The sequence below is a fragment of the Protopterus annectens genome, chromosome 12.part0 (genome assembly GCF_019279795.1).
Source record: "Protopterus annectens isolate FY-2018-M chromosome 12.part0, PAN1.0, whole genome shotgun sequence".
In the NCBI taxonomy this organism is placed as follows: Eukaryota; Metazoa; Chordata; order Ceratodontiformes; family Protopteridae; genus Protopterus; species Protopterus annectens.
Window position 1 is genome coordinate 1,001,096,660 of NC_056746.1, and position 20,270 is coordinate 1,001,116,929.

General features: G+C 37.9%; 1 protein-coding gene across 4 annotated transcripts in view; it reads right to left on the bottom strand.

The window, feature by feature from the left end:
• The window catches only part of NFATC2 (nuclear factor of activated T cells 2), a 349,933-nt gene that overhangs the window by 152,319 nt on the left and 177,344 nt on the right, over window positions 1-20,270 (bottom strand). For all 4 annotated transcript variants that reach the window (XM_044090025.1, XM_044090026.1, XM_044090023.1 and 1 more), the window contains exon 4: window positions 3,563-3,765. In XM_044090025.1, the coding sequence (XP_043945960.1) occupies window positions 3,563-3,765 (203 nt within the window). The remainder of the gene's footprint in view (window positions 1-3,562; window positions 3,766-20,270) is intronic.

Genomic DNA, 20,270 nt, shown 5'->3' on the forward strand with positions numbered 1-20,270 from the left:
AACAATGCTTTCTGCTTTGACCTTTCGTTCAGTAAATAGAGTATACTCTCACTTAGCATGCAGCAACTTTTCTCAAGAGTTCAAAATAGCTATCAACTCTCAGTCTGTAACTGTGTTATAGCTGTGAAGTTATTTGACCTTAATAGACACACAAACCTCCCATATAAACTTTCTCTGTTTAACTTCTACCTCAGCTCTTCTCAGTGCTTCCTACTGCCCCCCCTCTCACATATCTTGTTATGTTGCCCTGTCCCCTGAATACCTATTTACTTCATCTCACCAGTCTTGTACTTACTATTGTCACTGAACTTTATAATTCCTATGTTCTAATCTTCCCACCCCTCCTATCCTCCCACCATTTCTTTTTGCTATAATTCCTCACTCCTCCTTTACTCGTGCTTTTCTCCTCCCTCTGTCTGTCTGTTCTTTCTGTCTTTCTGTCTTTCTGTAATGGTTGATGAGGAAAAGATTACCTGATGCATGATTCTTCAGGTCTACAAGGGATGTATCACCTCTCATTAAGAACTAGCTGCACTGTTGTTTATAAATGTTACCTGTTACTGAGCCATGCATGTACCCTACTCCATTGTCACCAGGAATGCTTTGTGTATTTCCCTTAACTTGAGCATCAGGTTTGTTAATATGCTTTTCTTTTATTGTCTGCACCACAATCATGTTCTTGTATCTCCATTCACTTTAATAGTATGCATATTATACTACGATATTACTTTTCCTAAGATTATGAGTCAGAAATAATGTACCAACAATCAGATTATATCTGCCATGAAGTACTGAGTATAGAAATTTCCTAAACTTTTGCTTATTTCTAACACATGTGCCTATCTGCATTATTACAGTATTTAATATATTATGACATATTGATTTCTAAGTCAGTAATAATAATATTTATGTAGTGCACCCCTGCTAATTATATATACCAACTCCAAGATAGCAGTACAGTGGGGAAAGGGCAAATATCATAATTTGCCCACAGAATCACAGCATGTAGTTCTGTCTAAGATTGCATTATGGCAGGGATAAGGAAAGTTGCCCTTTCCCCACTGCCACTGTAGTGCAATCTCACTGCTGGTATATATAATTATTAGGGGATGGGTGTGGGGGGGTGCAGCTCCTCACATGAGCAGGGTTTAGCGAATGGCCCTCCAGTACATACCAGCTGTTCTGTGTGTGGGCCAACCATGACTCTTCAATAAGATTATTTTCATTGATATGCCTCTTCAATGAAACGTCTGATCTATGGTACGTGGTCGATGGGGTCTATATCACATCATTGAACAAACTATTTAGTGAATACTTATTCATTGAACTCTATTTGTTGAAAGCTCTATCTATCAAATGATGTTTTAAGCAAAAGTTTTCCCAGGGAAAATAACCAATAGGCCAACCACTGATCATCACAAAAATAACAAAATTTAAACCCCCCCAATGTCGGGGGCTGTGACCCCCAACACCCCCCATACTAAATATACCAACTCTAAGATTACACTACAATGGAGAAAAAGGGCAAATTCCCAATGATGGCCCAATGTTTTTCCCCTGGGAAACTTCATCAAACTTCATCAGACACTTTTTAAAATAAGACCATTTCTTGAAATAAATAAGTCTTAAAATAATGTAAAAAATATTACAAATCCACAATGTAGAGAATGTTAAAATAGATAAATGACTGTTGAGACATAAATATCTAAAAACTATAATTTCCTAGCCCTCAGCTTTAAAATAGGGAGTAGGGAAACATGTTTATTTAGACCGGGTGGATTTAGGGCATTTAACTTTAGTTGCCAAATTAATTGTCTGTTTTATAGATCAGTTTCACAATCTCCTCCTCTTTCATTTCTTGAAACTGTTTCAAAACACCAAACTGGAATCTGTTATAATTTAAACAGGATAGTGTATGTTTAAATAGGGAACTGTTTAGGTTTTTCTTTAATATGTCATAATCATGTTAATAAATGCGTCTACAAAAACATGTTTCTGTTTTGCCAACATATAAGTTTTGACATCCAGAGCACATGGCAATGTACACTAGTCCTTTTGAGAAACAGTTACCTTTAACTAAATGGCCCTTTGCTTACCATACATAATAAAGTCTTCCTCTAACATGAAAGGACATTGGTTGCAGGCTCTGCATTTACATGTTCTTGCTGTAAAGTTATACATAATGGGGCTAGATGATTTCTCAAACAATTATTTAAGATTTTTGCCTGTTTTATATGTAAAATGTGGAAAGTACCCACAAGACACTGTGATTTGGGGTCTAATTTAAACAGATTCCAGTTGTTTAAGACAGTATTCTTAATGTCATGTGCAAAACTGTCAAATTTATTGACCAGTGCATTGTTAAAATTTGGGTTGTCTCCAGTTGTTACTGTTCTGGGTTTACTATCAAAATCTGAAGCAAGGAGTGGGTAGTATTTTGAGCTTTCAACAAATAGGTATTCGCTAAATAGTTCATTTGGCAATGTGATATAGATCCTGGATCATTCCTCTCAACTTCTCACAGTAAGAAATCTGGGCAAAGCCAAAAATAATGGGGGGACAAATAGGGACCCTTTTTAAATACTGCTCTAACAAACTTAAAAAGTTGATAGCATAACAGGTTTTATATTGTTATGCATTTTCTGGAGCATATGAAGTCTGAAACTCAGATGGCGATCATTATTTATTATAATGCAACTTCAATCTTCAGTGATTTGCCAGAAAAACACAAATTTTATGAAGAACAGACCAAAAATATGAGGCAAAAATCTGGACATTCTGCAAAAATCTGTACAGTTGAGAGGTATGCCCTGGATTAATAGCTGTTCAACAAATGTACCATTTGATCAGCAAACATAGACCCAAATAAATTAAATTAATTTCTTGTTACTTTTTTGACTTGAACTTTTCTGCCCAGGGCCCACACAAAATATGAATTTAGTCAAGTCAGACCTCACTGTCAGCAAAAAAATACATCAGTCAATTAATTAAGTCCTCTTCAGCAGTGAGAGAAAGCTTTATTCTTTTTAGTTCATACTATCTGCCAGCATTTATCAAGCTAAATGTTTCATTTTTCTTATTGCAGCACTTTTTAGTATTTTGATGACCTCATCCTTGCCTGTATATTAACTGTGCTTTGCTTACGACTAATTTGTACTGTAGGTCACAGTAAAACACAAATGAAGAGTGTTTCACAGAGTATATGTTCAGACATGTCACAATATCAGGAAGCAGACCTTATGCAATGGGATTGCATGCAAATTGTATAGTTCTCTCCAACCTAATCATGAAGGACATCGTGGTATAGGATCTTTAAAGTTTTCCCATACCATATAGTGATAATTGTGTTTGTAGTAATACAAACCCAGTTCAGGTATCAAACCACAGACCCCATTATTGCAAAGTAGTGGTGGAACTGACAGCCTGCTTATCAGAAGTAGTATTTAACAGTTTGAGGGAATACACTGAGAAGAGCAATCCACTATTATTAGGTGTTTCTATTTATTGAATAGTCATTTTAACCTATTTTTATGAAACCTTTGGGAATGCTTACAAAACTTACACTGCTTTCATGTTATTCTTTGGCTCCAGAGGGATTTCTAGAACCTTAGTGCTTCTGATTATCTTCTCATAGCTAGTTGTTGTGACAGTTTTCCCAGTGATGCGATGGACCTGATAGAAGGCGTGAGGTTTAAGGATTCGTTCATCTGCTGTACCAATGAAGATCTGCAGCATCAGGGGCTTGTTTTCCATATAACCATGAAGCTGTAGGTAAGAATAGAGGCATTGCATTTACAATCATGAAAATAGAGACAGCGGTACCTTCATACATAGAAAACAAAATACATTCTACTTATTGTACCTGGCTTTCACCAACAAAAGCTATGCATAAGTACAGAACAAAGCATAAATCACAGGGAAAAAGTCCACAGGGTGCTTAGAGTTGTAAAAGCCATCATTACTCACTGCATACATAAACTGTATTAAATTATGCAGAAAAATATATGTTCTTTAAGACACCGATTTTCAAACAAGGTTCCCTGGGGTTCCTATAGCATCTAACAGGGGTTTCTCAATGAATTTCTTTTAATGTTAAAAATGTCTTCTGGCAATAAAGGAATTACAAATCTGCCGCCCTTCAATGGAAGGCAAGCAGGACAGCCAAGCCACCATCATACTGATGGCTAGGCTGGGAATTTTGTTAACCTAGAACCCCGCCCCCTATGAATGCTTAGAACATGTCTACAACATGGAGGAGGTACACAGCTCTGTGAGGGGTAGACCCCACCTATGTGGTGATGTCACCATCTGCTCAATCTGTCTCATGAACAAGTTCAGTGTTTAGGCAGTACTTGGCTTCCACTGAAGTTGCTAAGTTGCCCGTGCCTTTTAACATGCAATTGCTTTCCTCCTCACAGAGAGAGATAAACAAAGCATTTTCATTCCTGTACATCATGGAGTTGTCTAGAAAATATGTAATGCTTATGTGAGATCAACAGTTGAAAAAAGTGTTTTCCATGCAACGTCAGAAGAACAACTTTCCATACTAGCTAAAGGCATCATTCCTACTTTTGCCAAAAAAGTTAACTCATTTAATTTCTGGAACCTTCAGATCCTGCTTTTTCCAATTATATAAAAAAAAGTAAATAAAAAAATGGTGTCAGAAGCTTAAACCACAAAACTGATGAAATGATAAAAGAATTATTAAATTACAGATGAGAAGCAGTTTGCCTGTTGGCCCAAATTAATAGTGGTTTAATTCTCTTCCCTCCCTTACTACTACCTTTCAATTAAAATATACCCCCCCCATCACATATTACTAATGCTGCAGCAGTGGTACACACAAATATACCCCCCCCCATCACATATTACTAATGCTGCAGCAGTGGTACACACAAATATACCCCCCCATCACATATTACTAATGCTGCAGCAGTGGTACACACAAATATACCCCCCATCACATATTACTAATGCTGCAGCAGTGGTACACACAAATATACCCCCATCACATATTACTAATGCTGCAGCAGTGGTACACACAAATATACCCCCATCACATATTACTAATGCTGCAGCAGTGGTACACACAAATATACCCCCATCACATATTACTAATGCTGCAGCAGTGGTACACACAAATATACCCCCATCACATATTACTAATGCTGCAGCAGTGGTACACACAAATATACCCCCCATCACATATTACTAATGCTGCAGCAGTGGTACACACAAATATACCCCCCCATCACATATTACTAATGCTGCAGCAGTGGTACACACAAATATACCCCCCCATCACATATTACTAATGCTGCAGCAGTGGTACACACAAATATACCCCCCCATCACATATTACTAATGCTGCAGCAGTGGTACACACAAATATACCCCCCCATCACATATTACTAATGCTGCAGCAGTGGTACACACAAATATACCCCCCCATCACATATTACTAATGCTGCAGCAGTGGTACACACAAATATACCCCCCATCACATATTACTAATGCTGCAGCAGTGGTACACACAAATATACCCCCCATCACATATTACTAATGCTGCAGCAGTGGTACACACCTTCATCAACATTTCTCATTTGCAGCACGGTACTTCAAAATGCTTCAGATAAAAAATGTAACTCATTGTTTACATGTTGAAATTATATGCATGCATGGAGACAAGCAGGCTGCAGAATCCATCATGGCATATACACTACAAAGGATACATACTCAAGTTGCATCAGCCAGAGAATTTTAAATTAGATTTTATTGTTTATTACTCACATTTGACAAACTGTAATCATGTATAGGCTAGGCATACTTTTACTAGGTTCCCTTGAAGACATATTCTTTCATTTCCGAGGGTGGAAGGCGGGAACTTCATTTCTCTGTTACTCACATCCATAGATGACTGCAGTCTGTATCAGTGAATGCTCTAAAGAGCAAATATTTGTTTTTCTTTGTTTTTCAGCCTCCAGGCTGCTTCGTGTATGATACCATGGTACATTATGCTCTGTGAATTTGTCCTTTCTCTACTGTTGTGCAGTCTTGGAACTGGTATATTTAGTTAGCGGGGGGGAGGTCTAAAAATATTTGTATGTATGTATTTATTTATTTTCATTCTTTTTATATTCAATCTAAAAAGTTCCTCCTTTCTGTAATCACTCTTTGCAGTGTCCAATATTTGGTGATGGAATCCCTCAGAAGCATTCAAACATATGTACAGTGACATCTACAATGTGGTAGCATGATTGCTGATTGGCACTTGGTCAATGTAACAGACAGACAAAGAAAACCAGTGTCATGTACAACATGGCAGTGCATGATAACACAACTGAATGTCGATTGGCCTGTGACCAGTATTACTGACAGGCACAGAGACTTAGTTACATTTACAACACTGCAGTTACTGATAGCTTGAGCTTGGCAACTCCTCAAAACAACTGGCAGGCATGGACTGCCAATGTCACTGTCTAACACTGCAGTTCCTGAAAGAAATTACTAAATTCTGAGTTGCATCTGATCTGCACAGCTGACAAATGGAGACAGCCTTTGGTGTGCACGACATAGCAGTGCCTGATAGCATGGCTGTACTGATTGGCACCTGCCTGGCACAGCTGACAGGCACAAATAGCCAATGACATTGCACAACATGGCAGTACCTGATAGCATGACTGCACTGATTGACACCTGCCTAACAAAGCTAATAGGCACAGGTAGTCAGTGACATTGTACAACATGGCAGTACCTGACAGCATGACTGTAGTGATTGGCACATGCCTAACAAAGCTAACAGGCACAGATAGTCAGTGACATTGTACAACATGGCAGTACCTGACAGCATGACTGTAGTGATTGGCACATGCCTAACACAGCTAACAGGCACAGATAGTCAGTGACATTGTAGAACATGGCAGTACCTGACAGCATGACTGTAGTGATTGGCACATGCCTAACAAAGCTAACAGGCAGAGATAGTCAGTGACATTGTACAACATGGCAGTACCTGACAGCATGACTGTAGTGATTGGCACATGCCTAACACAGCTAACAGGCACAGATAGTCAGTGACATTGTAGAACATGGCAGTGCCTGAAAGCATGACTGTAGTGATTGGCACATGCCTAACACAGCTAACAGGCACAGATAGTCAGTGACATTGTACAACATGGCAGTACCTGACAACATGTCTAAATTCTGAGTGGCATCTGATCATCACAGCTAAGAGGCATGAATTGCCAGTGACAAAGGTTGTAAACTATTCTGCTTGTAATGCAAGAAGCAGCTCACACAAGCACTCCAGTCCTTGGAAATTGCAGTCAGGGGATTGGGGGGTGAGAAGAAGTAAGGAGCTGGTTAACTCTAATTCATTCAGATCAGCTAAGGAGCGCTTTGTCCCCATGTCGAGTATCTGTGTACTGTAGACCTAGAGCTGGTGATGAATAACTGGAGAAAAGGCAGTACTTTACTCTCAGCATGACGAATAACTGGAAAAAAGGCAGTACTGTACTCTCAGCATAACGAATAACTGCAGAAAAGGCAGTACAGTACTCTCAGTGCGACAAATAACTGGAGAAAAGGCAGTACTGTACCCTCAGCATGACGAATAACTGGAAAAAAGGCAGTACAGTACTCTCAGCATGACGAATAACTGCAGAAAAGGCAGTACTGTACTCTCAGCGTGACGAATAACTGCAGAAAAGGCAGTACAGTACTCTCAGTGCGACAAATAACTGGAGAAAAGGCAGCATGTAACTCTCAGCGTGACGAATAACTGGAGAAAAGGCAGTACTGTACTCTCCGCATGACGAATAACTGCAGAAAAGGCAGTACAGTACTCTCAGTGCGACAAATAACTGGAGAAAAGGCAGCATGTAACTCTCAGCGTGACGAATAACTGCAGAAAAGGCAGTACTGTACTCTCAGCATGACGAATAACTGCAGAAAAGGCAGTACAGTACTCTCAGTGCGACAAATAACTGGAGAAAAGGCAGCATGTAACTCTCAGCGTGACGAATAACTGCAGAAAAGGCAGTACTGTACTCTCAGCATGACGAATAACTGCAGAAAAGGCAGTACAGTACTCTCAGTGCGACAAATAACTGGAGAAAAGGCAGCATGTAACTCTCAGCGTGACGAATAACTGCAGAAAAGGCAGTACTGTACTCTCAGCATGACGAATAACTGCAGAAAAGGCAGTACTTTACTCTCAGTGTGACAAATAACTGGAGAAAAGGCAGCATGTAACTCTCAGCTATGTTTTACTGACGAAAATAGCTGACGAAATTCAGAAGGGTCTCTGTGGAATGAAAAATACAATGATACTAGAAATAGAAAGGTAGTAATAAGAGGGGCAAAGCTTCTTTCTGAATAGCTTTGGAAATGTACCACTTATGCATTTCCTGTAAACATTTCAGCAGACTGAGGTCATGGTTATGTTGTTATGCTTGATTACTGCTGTACAAAAAATATTTTATATCTCTTTATCTGTTTTAATGCATTGTACTGTTAAGTTCTATTACAGACTGAACGAAGGCTCACTTGCCAGTCTGCATGGAGGAAATTAAGATGTCTTGCTCTGCAGAAAGATGTCAACTAGAAGTCTTGTATAGTATACAGTGTGCTGTTGAGGAATGTTTAGACTATTTTGTTCCTGCATCAAGGTAATGCTAAAATGGAAACATTCTCAAGCCAAATACATGCTGAGTGTCAACATGTTAATAAATAAGCTATTGTTCTCAGTAGCTTCGTATTTATGCAACTGGATCGAGACACAGAGTAGTGAAAGCAGCAGTATGGCATGAAACCACAATTCTGGAGATGTATGCTGATGGGTCATAGTTCAAAAGCACAAAAGCTAAGGCAAGCAAATGAAATGCAAAGCACAACATTCAGCTTTGGCCTGGGGAGTTTAAGCTTACTGTAATAAAACAACTACACTCTGTAGTTCATTTATTTTTATTTTCTGTAAATATAAAATGTAATCGGTTAAGATGATCTTTGGGGAAGAGTGATTGTAACAGTAAATCATAACATTTGGGTTATGTTGCTTAAGAGAATCTTTTTAGGGAGTCACTGTAACAGTAAATCATAATATTTAGATTTTACCTGTCTTACAAGTATGCTTTGTTGGCCAGAAACTGTATAAGTTTTGATGTCTTCTCTGAGATGAGCAACCACTGATCATTCACTAGGTAGGTACAAACATAGGTAGGTTTGTGGCAATTTTATTTATCTATTACATTTGTTGCACACCTAATGTGAGAATAACTTAAGAAAGTGTCATACATCTTTCACCTCATCAAAAGAGATTTGTAACATAGTTTTGTGTTACTTTATTTATTTATGTGTTTATTTTCTTCACTGAACTTTTTTTTTTTACAATATTTTACTAACGGAAACAAAATCCATCAACAAATGTAGCTGAGACAGTTATACAATCCCCACAGATTTCCATTTCAAGTGTTTTTCTTTGGGTCTGACACTCCAGACCTGCATTAGTGTCTTCAAAGGCCTTAAAGAAAAAAGAAAGAGTCCCTCTCCTATTGCCTGATAAGAGGGTGAATGTTTACATTTCACTAAATGCTTACCTATTTGTATAATGGTTTTTCTGATCTTGATTCTTTTTTTACAACCTTTAAGTCGTCCCTTCAGGACATTAAGTTTAATGACACTATCAATGACATGGCCTACTACTAAATAGCAGACTTTCACAAATGTCAAAAGTTCCAGAATCTGTGGTATTTCTCCTTTACTTATAGGGCACATTAAGAGGGTTTATACCTTTCAAACTATTTAATATGCATTATCTTAATCAGAAAAGATTAATGGAAAGCTAAAGTAGGAGTGTTTAAACCTTTCATATGTTGGTACATGGAACTCATAATTATCTAGCATCCTTTATCTTATCAGAACATTGTTTCATCTTAAATATAGGACATTACAAAATAGTTGGTGGAGTCTAAGAATGAGAATTTGGTCTTTTTTGATTAGGAATCTTGAACCTGTGAGTCTTCAGACATTAAAATATAATTATGTTGTAGTCAGTAATGTTACAAAAATTGCTTTGACAGGCATATGTAGGTCTAACTAGTTGTTCTCAGACAAATTGATTGAGAACATACAAGTTTAAATCATGGATACTCCAGTTACAAATCTGTTAATGCCTTTGGAAAAAAAAAGGAAAACTGGGAAATAGCAAGAAAATTGGGAAATAGCAACAAGAGAAGTATTGTCCAACTGTTCCATCTTTCCAAGAAATTATCCCATCCTCTAGAACGTATTTACACAGATAACCAAGATTTTCCTAGCACCTCCTCCTCCTTAATGGCTGAAATCACATCATGACAAACCACCATACTCAAAGCAAAGTGGAACCTAGTTAGGTTACTAAGTATTGGATTTCTGTAACATACTCATTTTAAGGTGGCAATAAACCTGAAAAATAGGTTTACATAGCTTTTTTATGAGAATTCTTGGAGTTTGGACAACAATCGCATTTTACTGTTGCGTACCTATGGAAGTTTTTATATTTTCAAGCAGTGGTACTTTTTCTACTTATTTGTTTTACCCATAAGTTGAACCTGTTTTCATAGTTTCACAGAGATAAAGTCAATCTTAAATGTATTAGATCTTCACACATGCACACACACGCATACACACACACACACACACACACACACACACACACACACACACACACACACACACACTCACACACACACACACAATGTATGTGAATTTGTGATGGTATGCCTTCAAATCAAAGACAGCTCCACTTCTCTATGCATGGAGACTATACTTTGGACAGAGATTTTACTCACTAATTAGCCTGTTTTGTGCTCCTCTTTTGTCATTATTTCCCTGTTTTTTGATGATTTCTCTTTACCAGTCTTTATCATCTTCTCCTTTGCCCCATTTTTATCATGTTCCCTAACATCCTTTCATTAAATACAGGGAGTCTTTTGAGGAAAAACAGAAAAAGCAGAACTACGTGTGGTGAAAAAAATGGACAACAACCTACTGCAGTCTTGATAAAACAGTTTAATAAGTTTATGATCAAAGAATTTTGAATAAAAACACGAAAAAGTCAACAATGACACACACTCAAGACAAAAATCCTTTGGGGTTAAATGAGAAATGAATCACTCAAAGTGGTGGGAAGAACTAACAAAAGAACTAAGGAAAATTCTTAGCAAAGACGGTTTTGTATGGACCAGTGCTGATTTTTATATGGACTAAGACATGTTAAACAATACTTCTGCCTAGGAAAACAGGTCTATATTAGCATATCAGATGCTGAAAATGCCAAATGCAATTTCATCGAACTGAAATGTTCGAAATCTCAAAAGAGCAAACTGACGGAACATCGATTTCTTTCCCAGGGAAAGAAATCGGTGTTCCTTGCAAAAAAAAATAATAATAATACTTTAAACACTAACAGAAGTGGGAGGCTTCACCCCCCAATGTGGGAGGCTGTGCCTACCACACACCACTACTTAAATATATCAACTCCAAGACCACACCACAGTGGAGGAAATAGCAAACTCTGATGGTGGCCCACTGATTTCTTTCCCTGGGAAAGAACTCAATGTTCCATCAGTTCACTCTTCTGACATTTCGAATATTTCAGTTCGATGAAATTAAATTCAGCGTTTTCAACATTCAAAATGCTGACAGGAACCCAGGAAAACAGATACATAAGGTATGGAAACACGAATGATTTTCTGTCACAGTGATCTCTTCTCAATTATTTAATCAGAATGTGGTGTTCATCACTGCACCTTCTGGCTTCTCTTTTAGTTCTGATTTTTTCTTTATTAGTATTATATTATATAGTATTATATTATAGCCTATCCCATATGTATTCTTATAAAAAGATCTATACAAGAATCCTATGTACCAACCATCTGGCGACAGGCATTCATCATTCCTCTTCACAAAGGTGGTAAGAACACAGACACTACCAACTTCAGGCCCATAGCTATACTCACTCCTCTCTCTAATATTCTAGGAAAAAACATCCACTCCCAACTCATGCCATACCTAACCCAGCACAACCTTCTCTCTCCCAACCAACATGGCTTCTGCCCCGGCCACAGCACCATGACAGCCCTCCTTTCCTTTCTTGAGACAGTCAACCTAGCACGTGACAGTGGCAAATATGTATCATCACTGTTTCTAGACCTCTCAAAGGCATTCAATACCATATCCCACTCCCTACTCCTGTCCCAGCTCTAACACTTGCACTTCTCTCCCTCAACCTTAGCCTGGTTCTCCAGCTATCTTTCCATGCACCAACATGCTGTGCAATGGAAAGGGTCAACCTCCCCTTTCTTACCCACACCCACAGGAGTTCCACAAGGATCTGTACTGGGCCTACTCTTCTTTAACATATTCATCAACAACTTCCACCACTCCATTCCTGATGCCTCAGTTATCCAATACGCAGATGACTCCACCATCTGCTCAGCCTCCTGGCCCTCCAAACTTCTACTCAAAACCCAAATAGCCTTCTCCAAAACAGAATCATGGATGCAATCCAATCACCTAGCCCTAAACGCTAACAAAACAAAATTAATGAATTTCACTCCTACACCAAAACCTCCCAATTCAACAGAGACCTATTTTCCATCAAAAGCCATAATAACACTCCCCTAGAAATCATTCTCAGTACCAAGCTACTTGGCATTACCATTGATAAAAACCTAAAATTCAACTCCCACATCCTCTCCGCAATCAAAAGAACTCACCAGAAAATCAGTCTCCTCTACAGACACAACTGCTACCTCACCCCATCCTCCCGACCAGCCCTTGCATCTACCTTCCTTCTCCCCTCTCTCTTGTACGGTGCTCCCCTATTCCCTAACCTACATCTTGGCCTTTGTTCCAAACTTGAAGCTTGTTACAACAAAATCTGCAAATTTGCAACCAATTCTAAGAACTCTTCCCCATCACTGCACTCTCTACACTCCCTCAACTGGCTAGAACTCCCCAACCACCTAATAAACCTACAACTTACAACAGCCCACAAACTCATCTTCAAACCAGCAGAATGCCCAAAAATCTCTAATACCATACACACCCAGCCGGTCCCGCAGATCCAAAGGCCAAAACCTCCTACAAGTGCACAAACCCTTACATCCACCTGACCAACTACTACTATCCTACACCATAGTCAAACTGTAGAACTCTCTACCCCCCTCCCTCACTACGTAACTTACCAAACCATAACAAATTCAAATCCATGCTTCTCTCCCATCTGTCCTCCAAATGGGAATGTCCTTCACATGCTCCCACCTAAAACACCCCTACCACTAACTCCTCACCTATATCAACTTTTCTTCGCCAAAACTAATGAATTGTCATAGGTTTTTCTCTGTACATCTTTCTTAAAAATATTATGCATGCAGGCCTCTGGCTTATCTTATACATATTCTCAAACTGACATTCTCTTAAATGTAATGTAACATATATTTTATTGTAAAACTGTGATTTCTGTACAATTTGTACTATGCAATTTATCTTGTCTATTGTAATGTTGTGACTTTCTGTATTTTGTACTATGTACTGGAGCTTTTCTCCTTGGGTCTCCACTGATAAAGGGCCACAAGCCCAACTGGACTAACCCAGTTAACAAACAAACAATAAATAAATAAATAATAAAGTATTATCTACCTGGCTTACTGATTTTTTTGTTCTGTGAAATTAGCAGTCAGGGAATGTTGCAAACGCAATGAGTTCCTAACTAAACAATTTCTTTCTAAATACTCATTACTATAACAAATGGGTGGATAGCCATCCCACATGTAAGCCATTCAATTACAGAAGTATTCACTGGATATATGCTGCTTATCCAAATCTATATCCTGGTATATCAAAATAAATGCAGACACCTGTGCTGTCAGAGTTTAACCCTGCACATTATCTCTTATAATAATATCCTTCCCCATATTTTGTCTGGTCCACCTCTCCTTCTTTACATCTCAGCTGCCATTGTATCATGTATATTTTTAGTAAAGGGAGCCTTATAAATATGTTTGAGCATGTTATGAGACAGAATTATTCCCATATGTCTTAACTGTCTCTTATCATTCTTACATGCTATACACCTAGTGATCTTATTTCAGCTATAAAAGATATGGTACAGGATTCTTGTGAGTACAGCACTGCTTGTTATGGACACATCTGACCTTCTGCTGTCAACCCTTGCACCTTGACTGTGGCCTTAACTGGATTGCTATCTGGACCCTATTAAGAGGCACACCACATTCCTTTTATCTGCAGATTGCACCCACATGCCTTCTGTCACATCATTCACAAACAAACCATTATGTGCTAGAATTGTTGGTACATAAGCCATGTTCATTTTCTGTGTAATTTAATTAGTTTATACACTTCTTATGTTCAACCAATTCAAGTATAGCAATATTTTCAGTGCATACCAAAAATGGAAACTTGTGACACTAGCAAGTAATTGAAGATTTGCAAGACAAAGTCCTTAGTGAACGGTGATGTCTATAGCAACAGATTAAGCTTCATTGGTCTACATTCTGTGGTGGGTTTCAGATATGTTAGCCATAGGTTATGTTTAGCCTTCAAAATATTTAATGACCAAGTATTAAGATCTGTATTACAGCTTAAAAGTCAGGATTCAGATAACATCTTACAAAAAAAAAATGAATTTTAAGATTCTTGTATTTAGAACATCGGTGAAAATAAGGTTCTGACTACCTTGTTTTCTTGCTGTTGAATAGGTTGCCCCTTAAAATTAGATTTTATAATTCTGTTATCACATTTAAAAGAGAATTATATTTGTGGGCTGGTCAAGGGGCATTCTTTAATATTGTGTTGGAGTCTATTTTTGATGATGATCTATAAGTCTTGAACCCAGGAATATGCAAACTGTGAACCTGTGAAGCTATTAGCTAATTAAGAGAACAAGCACAGTAGTTAAGTCATCACCTGATTTAGCTTTTGGACAGTGTTAAATTCATTTTCTAGATTAAATTTACCCTCTGTGAATTATTCAACTCTTGTCTGCAACATTATTTATACAATTAGTAAATGCATTCCAGGTGGTTTACTGGGTAATGCATTCATTGTTGTGTTCTCACTGACTGGTCTTTCAAAAGATCAGACCTCCTCCACCCCTTCTAGTCAAAGGCAGGTTCACTTCTGTATCCAAGGGGGTTGTACTCTAGGCAAAGTGTACTCCAGGTAAAGCTCTTGTCCACATAAGTGGTCCATTTTATAATCCTGTCTTGCTATTAACCATGTGTTATATATATTTACCAAACCCTGTCAGCTTAACTTCCAGAAACCAACCTTGTTCAAATGATGAGGATCTGAAACTACAACTTCAAATGGATACAGTTTTATCAGATAGTATAAGAATAACATTTGGTCTTGATAAATGATCAGGAAAGCTTCAGCACTAAGAAAACATCAACCTGGGACAGGAATGTGATATAAAGCAACTTGAGACAGGATGGTGCATATACATATTTTGGAATAAATGAAGGGTTGACAATAAATCATAAACAAATGAGAACACAGTTTAGTAAGGAAAACTTCAGAAAACTAAAGCTAGCACTGAAAACTGTTGTGACATCTAGGAATAAAATACAAACTATAAATCAATTTGATCTTCTTGTTCTAACTTACAGCTTTGGGTGTGATTAAGTTGTCCCAAAGCCATTTATTCAGCTGGACAAAACAAGAAAATGATTCATGCTTATCAAATGAAATATAAAAGCCAGTGCATACTTAGATTATATAATTTTCAATCTGAATGTGGTTTGCACCTCCTCGAAACTAACCTGATGTATTATAGGTCTGCAATTGTGGGACTGCATATGTATTTGATGACCTCACCAGATCCCAACATAGTGAAAGTCCTAAAGCATGAAGAGAAGTCATATCTAAGTATCTAAGACGACATCTTTGCTTAATTTAGCACAAGCATTTCAGAAAGGAGCCTGAATAGAAGTTAAATCAGAAGTAGACACCAATCAGGAAGGAACTCATATCAAGAAATGGACCAAAAGAAAAAGAAAGAAAATTGGATATCCCACAAATATAATGTCAAGCAAAGAGATCTCCTAGAACAACGACATGTTGATCAAGGTTTGTTGCATTAATGGTTAAGGAGAGGTAAATTTAAACCAAAAGGTAAAGGCTAATAATGGGGTCCCAAGATGGGCTACATATAAACGTGGAATAAACAACAAATGCGGGTTCCATAAAACAGAGATGGGGAAAAGTCGCACATTACGTTGCTGGATGAGATACACTTTTGGCTGAGGGTCTCTCTACTGAAACACTGAAAAGTACAGCAAGACTGTTGCATCTGTGATTTTGCAAACACTACAATATACAAGTAGCTGAGAAACACTGGAAACATAAATCACAAAGTATTATTAACAGTGATGATGTTTGGATCACCCAGTACCAGCACTGAAGAAAACAGATGCAAGAAAACCAGATACAGTAGTACAAGAAAAAAGGACAAAGGTGTCATTAATCATTGAAATAGCAACACCAAATAAGTTTAGTGTCTTACGCAATGAGACCAGGATTTGCAAGCAGAAACTAGAATGGTGTGAAAGAAACAGACCCACATGGTTCCAATATGAGTAGGAAAAAAAAGGATTAATAAAAAATAATTTTCAAACATACTTAAATATGCTATCAGTACATGTAAGATTGTATGGACTGTAGGAAGCAATTCTGGGTAAACTGGTGAAAAGAACACTCTTTGAAAATGTCAAAGACTAAAGCATTCTAATTTCATGAACTTTAATCATACACTGACCCTGGAGTGAGGTCCACTCTTGTCAGAGTATTAGAAACCCAAAACATTTGGAGAAATTAAAAAGACATATTTTTTTCCAGTCTGAGAGTCTCAGAAAACTGAGAGATAATAACTGTTCTTGGCTGTCCAAGGATATAAGAAATAAATTAAAAGACAGGGAGTATGTCTGAAAACAATGTTTGACATCTTGTCACTGAATGCATTGATTTCTCTTCTAAAAATAAATACCTGCAAAACTGATATTAAGGTTGTTAAGGTATCCTGTTTCAGAAAAATCAGGCCTTATACTCTCCTGCTCTAGAGACTTTTAACAGTAGTCAAGAATGTGCTATGTCAGCCTCCTACCCTTTAACATATCCTTCTGAAGTGCTAAGCTCTGTTCCTTCCACTTGACTCCCAAAATTTGCACAGGTGTAGACAGAAACACCTGTATATAGTGACATTTTTCATTGTCACACCATCTGATAAATCCCTGTGTGGCTGTAAAAAAGGATACCTTGGTTATTCACACTGATATAGGCACACATGTTTGAATGCAGTGACTGATGTCACTGTCCCCGACTAATGGATAACCTGGTATTCACACAGACATATAAGATGGAATACTGTCACACAGACATATAAGCTGGAGGACTGTCACACAGACACATAAGATGGAGGACTGTGAAATTCTAAAGAAGTATATCATAGTGCATGCAATTTCATATTGCTGATAAATATCTCAAGCTATCCACCAAGGAATGGTGGCTGTATGTACAGACTGCTTTTGAATGACAGATGACACATAAAGACATTTTTTTATGCTCTCCCTTATTAAACATTCTTCTCTGTTCCATGTTGTTGCCAAAATCAGCAACTGCATTAGAAAGAATATTCTTAAAAAAAGAAAGAAAGAAAGCTTATGCTTTCGGATGTCTAACACACTTTTGGGGGGCCTACAGGTTATGGCCAAGTTTTAATTACACGTCTGTGAAACATGCATCCATTCATATGAGCTGTATCAGCTTTAGGGATGATATTAAGTCTGGGTGTGAAAAGGACAAAGATCACCACATGGCATGGGGGAGAAAGGGTTTATCCCCTTCCCAGTAGAAAGATTTCATTTCAAAAGCATGTATTACCATTTATAATGAATTGGGTATTGATAAAGTGACATGAAACAGTTCTTTTCGCTGCGATTGAAAGTGTTTTATCTTAAAATATGGGGAAGATCTCTTATTTGGAGAAACTAAATGGAGATAGAAAATGATGAATCTTAAGACTTGTGGCTTGATTAAGTCTGGCCCCTCAATGACGTATTAATGAGTAATTAACTTAGCTATTTTATGCATAAAAATTCAAATTTCATAAATTCTCGTGTGGAACATGTAAATGTTAAATTATGCTTCTACCCACAAATACTGAAAGGCACAATGCTAAAATGCTAGGGCTTTAGTCAGGTGTAGTTTAATAACACGTTTTTGTACTTTATCCTGAACTACACTCACCAGTAATTTTTATGGATGTGCACAATTATAAAATTCTACATACAGAAATGTCAGTAAAATGGCAGTAGACCCATGCACAATAAGTCACATGGCTTAAAAGTTTAATTGATTGATTCTCTGCTACAGTATGCAGTTTGTGTGGAATGGTATCCCTAGGATCCTCAATGGAGGGGTAACACTAATGGAGGGAAAAGTAATGTTTTGAAAAAATAACATCAGGCTTATGTAACTAATGAATGGACATTTTACTGTGACTAACACCACTTCAATCAGGTATGTGCTGTCATGTAATTATGCCTTAATGATGTGAAAGGTGGTAATTCTTCTTACCTTGTCTCTCTCTCTCTCTCTCTCTCTCTCTCTCTCTCTCTCTCTAAACAAACTTTATTTCATGCCATATACTTATTAATGTAGTCATTTATTTCTGTTAGGAAAGACAAAGAAAAAAGAAAACAATTCTTATCCAAGAAAGGCATGCCAGTGTAGAATTTATTTTCAGATGAGATCTGGATCTTGCACAGTATGCAAGTGCAGGTTGTAAAACTCAGATTCTTATACCTAGAGTTGCAGTTCCTTTTCTTGAACTCCAGAATATAGTTTAATGTTTCTGAGGATACTTTAACGGAACATAATTCAAATGAGCTAATCTATTGAAATGGAGTGAAGCCAGGACCCTAGGTTAAGTGTTGGGGGAGGGGGATTATCCCATATTCCCCATACAGTGGGGTTTGTACCCTGCACATCTTATTTGTTATAATCTTTTGGACGCTGCACAACCCTGATATAAATTAAAAAATATTCTTGATTGATCGCCTTTGATGGACTGGCTCTGATGATTCAGGTTTTGCCAAATCCCACATCAAACATGTAAATCTAAACTCCTCCACATCCCTAATCCATCTGTATCTAGGAGCAGGCCATGCCATCACACACCAGATCTTTATGGTGAATATACAATCGAGGAGTATCAAGTGTCATAGTAGGTAGAATGAGTCACAGCTCACTGACCAAAGCTGGGGACAGCCAAGTATTATGGCAGACATAATAAGTCACAAGTCACCGTCCACAGCATAAATCACAGCACCAGCCCTCTGTTGAATCCCAGGTAGTCCATGAATACCATGCAGATGATCTTTAGCCTTTGGGACATGATGGAAGTTAATATGCTCACTGTAAGTGCATAAAATGCCCTTCCAAAGTTTTGCTTCCATCTGCAGGACAAAGAGGAAAGAGCTCTGGGCATCATTTTTATTCCATAAGGGTGACTATCTACACATTGTCTCCAACCCCCACTCCACCTCCATTTCTTGGTGATGCTTTTGTCAAAAAGGCTAGCCTTTGTTCTAATAATTCTTGGTGACCTTGGAGGGCTTGTTTTCCAGATATGGATTCTCTGGCATTTGTGATAAAGTCACAGTTCAAGCACTGGAAGTTCTTGTGCCATACAAACACTGTCTAGAATAGGGATCCTCCAAGGATTACCCATCCATAGCAGTTTGTTCCCTGAACTTAGTGCCTAGAGTCATTTTAAAGATGAGTTAGTATGATGAGCAATCATGTCCCTCTAATTTTCTTATGGATCAAAGAAAATAGTCATTTCATAAGAAAATATCCAATGTATGTGTCTGTCTAAAAAATATAATATCAAGTGTTTTAAAGTACAGCAGATGCACTGATGCATGTAAAAGTATTTACAACTGAAACTGCAATGACTGGGAGGAAAAGTATGCATTGCTGTGTAGAGGATGGCGAGGAAGACTGCAGTGGGGCTGGAGCACAAGAGGCAGTGTAAAGGATGCAAAATGAACTAACACAGTTGAAACATGAACAGAACTCTGACAACCGAGATTCATCATAGAAGTACAAATATGTATGGTAGAAACAAAATACCAAGGAATATCATACCCTTTGCAAGGAAAGAGACTGATCATAACAACTGTAATACTGATGGAAACACTGAA